Source organism: Manduca sexta, chromosome 18, assembly GCF_014839805.1.
Source record: "Manduca sexta isolate Smith_Timp_Sample1 chromosome 18, JHU_Msex_v1.0, whole genome shotgun sequence".
NCBI classification, from domain to species: Eukaryota; Metazoa; Arthropoda; class Insecta; order Lepidoptera; family Sphingidae; genus Manduca; species Manduca sexta.
This window is the reverse complement of record NC_051132.1, coordinates 15,577,511-15,587,466: the sequence shown is the minus strand read 5'-3', so window position 1 is coordinate 15,587,466 and position 9,956 is coordinate 15,577,511. Positions and strand designations below refer to the sequence as shown.

The following is a 9,956-nucleotide window of genomic DNA, read 5'->3' as shown; positions in this document are numbered from 1 at the left end:
TACGTGACAGAGGAGTGAAAGGAACAAAATCATTTACTAACAGACTCAATAACTTTATTAAAAAATTAACTGGCGTTGGGTATCACAACTGGACAGTAAAAGTTTCGCTTAATGTTATTGCTGCTTTAATATCAAAACCTTCTACCCTGAGGCAGTTCTTATGCGTTCGGTCTCCACACTGAATGCACGCCTAACTACAGAGACACATTTGTCGCGGTCCTAAGCTCACAGGGTAGTGTGTATACCTCATGATTGCCAATTTAAATTAAGGTCTATGGGCCTCGCGAATATTTCCCGGCCTTTTCTCCACCTCCCATCCCAAGACGGTTCCTTCTCCTTCCCTACACTTCCTTCCCCAGGTATCCACCCTTCCAACTATCCTCCAGGTCCCTGCAGTCGCTAAGCCGGGGTCCAATATTGATTGCGGGGTCCGATACCCAAAGATCTATCATAACCTTTAAATGCTTTACTGCGATCAAGCAAAGACTCTCGTAACTCTAGTGAGTAAACTGGCTGAAGCGTTTTATTTTTGCACTGACTCAAAGAGAATCCTAATAGTACGTAAGCACTGACTTTTGATAGACGTCATGTTATGTTATGTTTAAAAAAACATACTAAGTACTTTTTGTGTTTATAACTTTAATTCTTTTCAATATTACATAAATCAATCAACATTCGATTTTACATAAATCAATTTAAAGTACATACTGCATAGATTATTTACAATGATTAATAGTTCTATGTTCGCCTTTGGCAAAAACTATACGGACCAATGACAGCACTCATATTCGACCATCTAATACTCAGAATATAATAGATGAGATGAGGTAGGTATAAGGTAATTTAAAAAAAAAAATTACAACTAAAAATGAAAAAATAAAGCCATAATTGTAGAATTTAGGTAGACATTACAACTTTGACATTACGGAAAATCTCAGTCCGCCCTGTGACTACGAAGGTTGCAGCCTTCGAAACGTTGGGAGAAAAATAGAATATAAAAACCACGATAAAATCCGTAAAATAGTTTTATTTCTACACCGTCAAATAATTTAAAGCTTATCACATGTCCATTACTTCACCAAAGATTACAATCAAGTTGCACACGATACAGAAGGGTGACATTAACATGCATCATTGTCGCCGGTGCGTGCACTTGACAGCATGCTCAAGTGGTCACGATTTTATCGCGCTTCAGCAACGCATTTTGGCCACTAATTAAATTGTACTAGAGTTTATCATGAAGCTCTTAGACTATGATTTGATTAAACTATAATCACGATTCATCCGGGACTACGGAGACACTCCGGAGTTATTCGATTTTATGATTTAATATCTACCAATAAAGGCAGAAGTCGCATTTACAACTTTAGTAACACAGTTATAAATTTATACGATGATTTTCAATTCCATTCGTTATTCAGCCACAGAGATATTCCTATTATTAGAGATATGTGCTGGTGGTAGGATATATTTTAAATCCGCCCGGATAGTGCACAAGGTGTTAAAACCCACCGTATTGGCCTACGTAACTGTCGTAGTATTGGTCGGTATAATTGTATTGACTGACACGGGATAATCATCTTTCGTCAGTCGACATTCTATTGAACTCCACTCCACTTACCATTAGATGTGGAGGGGTCACTTTACCATGCACGTTTAAAAATATATATATATATATATATATATATATATATCAGAGATGTTCAATGCGTGCACTAGCCCCACATTAACATGCAACATCTGACATCGCGCACTTGACAGCGCTCGACTGCTCACGGCATCACGAACTTCCTACAAGTTGTGCAATATTTACCATTCACTATCGGAAGACTATTGTTATCTTTGACTGAGTACTCGTACGCCTACGTCGAACTATAAGTGAGCAGAAGTGTTCTTGTACGGTTCACTATTTCTTCCTTTTCCTTACATCTATTCCCCAATGTTTTGACTGATCAGGGTATTAACTTCACGCGCACGATGTTGTGCCATCTAGTACAGATTTCGGCGACTTACTTGGTTTATTATTCATTCAAAAATTGCAGTATCACTAAATTTATGCTGGTGTTGCCAAAAATATATATATTTTAAACTCAATTATGACGTGCTGTAAGTAGTCGCGATCCAATCTGGAACTGTATTTTTTGTACTATGGGTATAATAATAATATCAGCCCTGTATTATATACTTGCCCACTGCTGAGCACGGGCCTCCTCTATTACTGAGAGGGATTAGGCCTTAGTCCACCACGCTGGCCTAGTGCGGATTGGTAGACTTCACACACCTTCGAAATTCCTATAGAGAACTTCTCAGATGTGCAGGTTTCCTCACGATGTTTTCCTTCACCGTTAAAGCGAACGATAAATTCACAAAGAATATACACATGATTTAAGAAAAGTCAGAGGCGTGTGCCCTTGGGATTTGAACCTGCGGACATTCGTCTTGGCAGTCCGTTCCACAACTATGGGTATACAGTATATATTATATAGTTATACTATGGTATAATATATATTTATTTACCACCTATAATATTAAGTTGGAAAAAGTTAGAGAGCGCTAGTATCAAAATGAATTCAGCTTGTGGTCAAGCTATTAGTTTTATTCTTTACGAATAACAAATTTTAATCTTTAGCCATACATGTTCGTGAACTGTACAATACAAAGGAGACTATAACGAATGAATTAGCGTCGAAATCTTAACTGTTTATCAAAAAGGACATTGGCCACATCGCGTCGGTTACAAAGACGCCGTTACATTGCGGAATTAATTCGGTGGTTTGACCGCGGAAAATATGTTTTTACCTGGTTATTAGAAACTAGACACCGTAAAGTTAAGGTACTGTGCTAACTAGCAACTTTGTCGGTTTAAATGCAGTTGTGGGAACTAAAACTAGTTAAAATTGGCTTGGATGGTCTAGGCATTTCAATCACTGAACTGATTTTAAATTTTAACCATATAGATATTTTGAATTTCAATATTTTTGATGTAAGGGGGATCAATTCTCTAAATAGAATATTTGTTCCGAAAGAATCTGTTGAAACCAAGGATCTAGAATTTGTTAAGAATTTCAGCCAAAGCTTCAATTCAATTCCATCCATCTATAATCTATAACATATGATACTCACGTTATCAGTAGACATAGTGTTGCAGCCCTTCAGTGGGAGAGTGTACTGCAGGTCGCCCCTCTCGGAGACGTACTCTCGAAGGCACGAGGAATTGCTGCCCAGTCCAGCCGGGTAGACAATGCCGTTGAACGTGTCGTATATGCTGTGGAACACGATTCTGTTAAAGCATATATCACGCGTTCTTCCCTGTTCAACTCCTATCTTGCTATTTATTTAATTTAGTTATAGGATTAAGACGGATTAATGTTCTCTGTGACTTGATGAGTCTCACAGCTCGATGTCAAAATACGTGCCACTGTTGTTCATGGCTAACAGGAGTTGTAGTGGTGGGTGTAAGAGCGGGAAAGTCTAGTTTCAAAGGAATAAGCTAAAATTTACACACCCACATTTCGCCTTATGTCAAGGTAATGCACAAAATAAGGCTCTGGGCATAATCAGCAGAAAATCCTAAGCCCAAAACTAGAAATCGAATTAAAGACCGCAGTCACGCCGCATACGTCATAATTTATATAATAGAATTAATAGCGAAGGTACAAGGTTATTAATAAGGAAGATCGTATGATGGTTAAGGAAATCTAGATATGATTAATGAAGATCAAACGAGTATTTTATCGTTAGCTGTTGCTTTATTGGCAATTTTCATTTAAAGCAACTAGAGTTGGTCTTAAAATAAAAATAAATAGTTCAATGTATTAAGATACTACGATGGATCTTTATTTTCTTGAATCATGTTTGCTGTCTAAGTAAATGCAAACGTTTCGGTAAGATGATTAAAATGTGTCTTTTTAAAATACTAAATATATATACATCTTAAAAATATTTAGTTAATCATTTAAATTCAAGGATATTATGATCATTCGCAGAATCTCGTTTATATAAATGACGTCAGTGAGAACGGAAAACAAGTTGCTCACAATGATTGCAAAAAAGTTATTGGTGGATAAATAACATCGGATGTTCTTCAATTGAGCTAGTCATAAGCAAAATCATTACTTGATTATGTGTAAGCTTCCTCATCCCATTGATCTTATGATCAAAATGGTTACTGATATCATTACATGCAACGAAATTCCTTTAAACGGTATGACTACTTTAATTTCTTAATAAGCTTGTACCTTAAAATATAGACTTCTTTACACTAGTCTTTATTAATATCAAGGATTATTCGCGTAGGTCACCTTCTAAGCAAAGAATTTTTGATAAGTCTCCAAGTTCTCATTAGATAGAATTCTTAGCATTAACTTTTTCTTCCTTAGACTGAATTATATTATTAAAAACCATTTTCTAATTAGACCATAGATTGTAACGTCGAACTTGGAATTAAACAATTTCAATTACAGTTTTTGACCTTCGACGAGAATTCTATTGTAAAGCTATCACCCCAAAGATCAAACTAATTTGCCACGGCTAACGATATGCTAATTCTAACCCCTTACCTGTTCTCGTGCGCGCGTGCGAGCGAGACGGTGACATGCATGTTGTCCCTCTCGCACGCGACTGATATCGTGTCCAGGGGCGCGAGCGAGCCCGGCCATTCGCTCACATCTGTCTCTGTCACTGTTGCGACCGTTGTTGATGATAGATCTGAAAAGATAGGAATTGTTAGGATCTTAAGCAATTTATGTAGCTGATATAGGAGTAATGGTCTTCGATAAATGGTATAAGTGCAGGAGCTGAAGATCATTCTCGTTGATATGATGACCCAAGATGCACGACATTAACGTTTAAGTGCATATGACAAGCTGAAGTCTTAAGGTCCCAGCAGCACCATTATAATTAAGGGCATGGCTCATTTCAGTACTACCAGTAAGGCTATTTTTGTATAACGAAAAACGAAAGAGCTGGTGACTCGTGAGCATCAGTAAATAAATATTACTATCTATGGACATCTGCAGAATTTCTAGAACGCCAGATAATTGTAATATTAAAGTAGAACTTCTCCTTTGACACATCTTTCGGTGAGACATTGGTACCAGCCTGGTCGAACTGATCTGTCCAAGCTGGAGACAAAACTGACTACTGCGCGCCTCTACCATTAAACAATGCAGAAAATTAAGTTGTCTCACGAAACTAGGAAAAAGGAGATAAATAAACAACTGGCGATCAAAATACACGAGAATTTTCTAAAGAGAACGTAAAATAAAGATATAATTAACTCCAAGTAACATTTACTACTGGGAAAGTCAATGGACAAGCACCTTCACAATTTTATAGGTTGCATTGTTAAGAGTTTCTTCATGCAATAATAATTACAAATAATGGAAACGTAAGAAAATATGGATGGGCTATGATTTATGAAGCTAAAATAAACATGGAACTGTTGAATTGTTAGTCATAGAACCGGCAAACAAGCATGTCGATTGATGATAAATAATTGAATGCGCAATACTAAAGTACTTTTAGGTGTTTAAAGAAAGAACTTAGGATTTGAGAATTCAGCAATGTTAGTAACGGCAAGAAATGCAATCGAAATAATTGCATTTTTTGTAGCACAATCATATAAGCCTAATTGACCGTCGTATTCAAGAATGAAATAGAAGAACTGTATTTGAACTTTACAACCTTTTAAAAATAGTGCAAAATTACGTGCACACGTAGAGTACCAATGTAACCATATTATTTCTTTATACTCACAGTGTCCACGGCGCTAATTATCTGAGTTTACAATCAGAGGGGCAGAAAGCATTGCGAATTACACGATGCACGATATGTATGAAAACATTAGGTGGAAAGTGTGTAACGGAAATAAAGACTGGTTGTAGCTGCGGCCGCTTTGAAGGGACAGTTAATAATTACATTGTTCATGCATATATGTTTATGGGAATATAAAACTTAGTTCTGTTGATAGTACCCGAAATAGTTGCTAGTAATGGACACATTTCTCGAGACTTTGTCGTGAGTTTCATATATGTATGTAAATTTTATTTGAAATCTAAATTCTGTTGATTTTTTTTATCTTATTAGTTGAGGAGGCAAGCATGTTACTGACGCGATACAAGCTATTATAAACAATAAATATATAAACAAATAGTATCATAAATGTTGTGTAATAATTCAGAAGTTTGAATTACAAGGTGGCCCGACACTGCGTTCATCATACTGAGACATTAGGTTCTAAGTTTCATGATGCCTAATTATTTCATAGACAATACGAAAGTGTTAACTCATACAAAATCTTGATTATGAGAGGTCAACCAGTTAGTAAGGAAATTGCTCTATGTTTTTTCCCACGTACAGCAATTTTTTTAAAATGACAGTTGGGCTCAATGGTTTCCCTAAAATTTAATGAGTATAAGAGCGGACCAAGCGAAAGCAGCTCGGTGGTAGCTTCAACTAAATTCATTAAGATCAAATTATTAATAGAATAGAAACTTAAATCTAATATTGACTAAGAACTACGGAAAAACTCATTTATCCACAACAGATGGCGTTAAACACAGGTATCCCACGGAATGCGATAATTCGCGTGCGAAAAAATGCTAAACGCCTCACAACTAGAAGACAGCAAGAGCAGCAAATGACAGCAATTGGTAACAGTTATCTGTCGCAGACGAGTAAGATCATATCGTGAGGAAATAAGTGAGGGCATTAGTATTCCGCAGGCGTCTGTGTTTCCTCCGTTGGTACCGTTGCAAAGGATTAGAATTATAGAAGTGTTGCCAGGAATGAAATGTGGGGTTAGAAAAAGGATGTCATTTTAGATATCCGTTATTTACGTCATGAAAAAATACAGTCACAGTTTTATGTAAGAGTTATCAGATTTGTTGGGAAATAAATACTATTGAAGTTAAATTTGTTTTGATTTATGTAGAAGTGAGTACATTAATTTTATTAATAAGTTCCATGTATAACAATTTTATATCCTAATAAGGTTACGAAATAATACACTGGCTTTAACTAAGTTAAAAATCTTATTACAAAAACTTACTAACTTAGATATTAAATGAATTGATTTAATTTCTTTACATATATCTTTGAAAAAATGAAATAAAATACGTATACCTTACAATTCTCAGAATTTCAATGCGCTCAATTTGAGTATAGATTATAAAAAATGTCCGAGGCGTTCGTGGGCGTTGTCCGTAGCGGCAGACGGGCGAGGTCATCGACCCGCGCCTCCTAAGGCCTGCCGTTTTTATGCCCTGTCTACCACGCTAACCCGGCGTTATATTATAAAAATGGATCTATCTATAATCTACGATTGTTCTGTCAAATCAGTAATTGTAGGATTGCTGATTAGTATATACAGTACAAATAAACCGAGATCGATTGTTTATAACATATTATCATGTTTAAGTTCGTTATTGCTACAGTATAGTAGTTTGCGTATTAGTTCCTGTCTCTTGGGTACGATACCCTGGTAAGGTCTTTTTAGTGAATTGTTGATTTTAGATAAATTTTTAGAATCAATTGACTAGAATCTAGATATTATAAATAACCATATAATGTTAAAAAAAATAAACTTCACTAATTCATAATACTTTTGAAAGTAATATGTAAAAAATGGGCTAATGTCTGATTTTATTGATCTCCTTTTTTGAAGTTGATTAATAAACCCCATAACATTCTTGGACCCAAATATTGAAATGTAAAGATATTCGATGCATCTCTTACCACGAAATTTATATTCTAATCACTCTGATTACAAAATATGATGTGGAGGGTTCAAGACCAAACGCGCGATGGGTACAAACATGTTATATTAACTACACATTTACATGTAAGACGCCTTTAGACCCGTGTAGTTTGAATATCAATCGTCACGTCATATCTTTATCATCTAGAGTCTAGACATGTTAGTGTTTCTCAATCCTTGCATGTTTAGTGAAATAAACAAAATGTAAACCAAGCCTATAATATTTTTTGTTAATTTGTCAATGATATACTAGTCATTGAAATCAAGAATCCTATTTTTATATGTTTGGTATTTAGTATAGTTGGGTAAATAAATATTGTAAGAGCAATCATGCATAACAGAGTATCGAACTCTTTGAATATTATGCATTATCAATCAAGTACTAGTATAGTACTACTATAAAAACGAATTGAAATAAGACCACTGTTAGACGTATGGCTTTTTATGGAGCGAGGCGCTCACACACCTATTCAAAATGTTCATTAGCACCTACGGCGTAGGAGCATGTAAAATTGCCGCGGTATTTTAAAATCTACACAGGCAAGACAGCCATGCGATAAATCAGATAAGCGAACAGTGAGTGGCACGCGTATGTGCGACGCGCGAGCGGCACGAAGGTGGTAGAACCGCCTCATGTCTAAAGTTACCGCGAGGATTTAGTCAAGCGCCGTGGGAAGTTTGCTGGGAATACACACAATCGATATACCTGCCTGTATACGATTCCTCGAGTTTACTATGTCTTAAAATATCCACGCGAAAAAATAAGCTGTTAAGGAAGTCTTTTTCTTATCCCAGCCAGTTATTTCTTCATTCTGATATTTATTAAATCTGATCTTGGAAAACTGATTATTAATTACATTTCACCACATTCACCACGTCAGAATTGCTACTTATCCCTACACCTATGTACTTATTTGCTCCTTTAGCTCAGCGACCCAAAGTGAGCCTTGGCATACAAAACGAGAGTCCTCCTGTTCCTGTCCTGTGCCAACTCTCTCTATACTGGTCTGAAGCCTACGCATTAGCTACCTTTATCATTACCCTTGTATAATGTCACAACTATTGGTGTGGCTATAGATTGGTTGGTGGGGTAGCTGGCGGTAGTAAAAAACAAAAATCTCAAGTAAAACCCTACCGTGGATGAAATTCTCTATGGGCAGTTAGCGGGAGCAAAAATCGCAGAAGAAAAAACCCTACTATGTGTGTAAATCAATTGTAGAACATACCTGAGGAAGGTGGCAGTTGTTTAGAACGCGCGGTCGCTAGCAGCGCCGACAAGAGCAGTGTTCGCCACATGATTCAGTCTGAAACAATACATATTGGGTTAGAAATAACGTTCATAGTAAATATGCACACGAAATTTCAAAGTAGGTCCGATAAAGTTATAGACAAAATTGTTTACCACACGAATGGACCGGGATGGTAAATCAGATTTTGGTTTTAAGTCTAAATAATTTCACAAAAATATAGTAACTTAGACACAAATAATCTGCTCGGACAAGATATCCTCTTCTATCCTGCTACTCCTCCATACAATCGTGGGAGCTTTTTTTAAATACGTGCATGACAAAGTGACTCCTCTGTACCTGATGGTAAGTGGAGTGGGGTCCGATAGAATGTCGACTGACGAGAGATGATTACCCATCGGCAGTCGAAACAATCTTGTCGGCCTGTTGGAACCGGATGTACACAGAAAGTAGTCATATTATGTTTGATTTCTGGGCAGTCATTGACTTGTATTACTGAGTTGAAACCTACTATTTAAGCTAGAAGGTAATATGTAGTTCAAGCGTGCATCTATCACTTACAATGTACACTTGTACTATGTAAGTGGTAAAACGTTTTTGCAAGACGACAATAATCTATTGAGTTCAAGATCAGTTCAAGGTTGCCTGGAAGCGATAGCTTTTAGAAATAAAGTTGTGCATTGTGACACGTTTTTTGTTCTATTTTGCAAGTATATGTTAAAAATAATTTATATTAAATTAAATGAATACGAATATAATATGAATATAATATATAAATATAAAATCTTCCCCTGGTCTATAACTAATATGATTGTTAGGTAGGATGTAAAACATTCTTTAGAACTTAAGTTAATTTGAATATTACAAATACTGCAGCAGGAAGAACGTGGGGTTTTGTCAAATTAGTATTGAATTAATCGGCTGGTGGTAGGATATACTCTATATCCGCC

At 36.2% G+C, this 9,956-nt stretch overlaps 1 protein-coding gene across 1 annotated transcript; it reads right to left on the bottom strand.

The window, feature by feature from the left end:
* Nucleotides 1-3,081: 3,081 nt before the first annotated feature.
* On the bottom strand, nucleotides 3,082-9,069 carry LOC119189695. The gene is made up of 3 exons (XM_037440100.1): nucleotides 8,986-9,069; nucleotides 4,560-4,707; nucleotides 3,082-3,265 (listed from the first exon to the last, which is right to left on the bottom strand). Exons 1-3 carry the CDS (start codon nucleotides 9,053-9,055, stop codon nucleotides 3,097-3,099), a joined length of 387 nt encoding a protein of 128 aa, XP_037295997.1. The 5' UTR covers nucleotides 9,056-9,069; the 3' UTR covers nucleotides 3,082-3,096.
* Nucleotides 9,070-9,956: the final 887 nt, after the last annotated feature.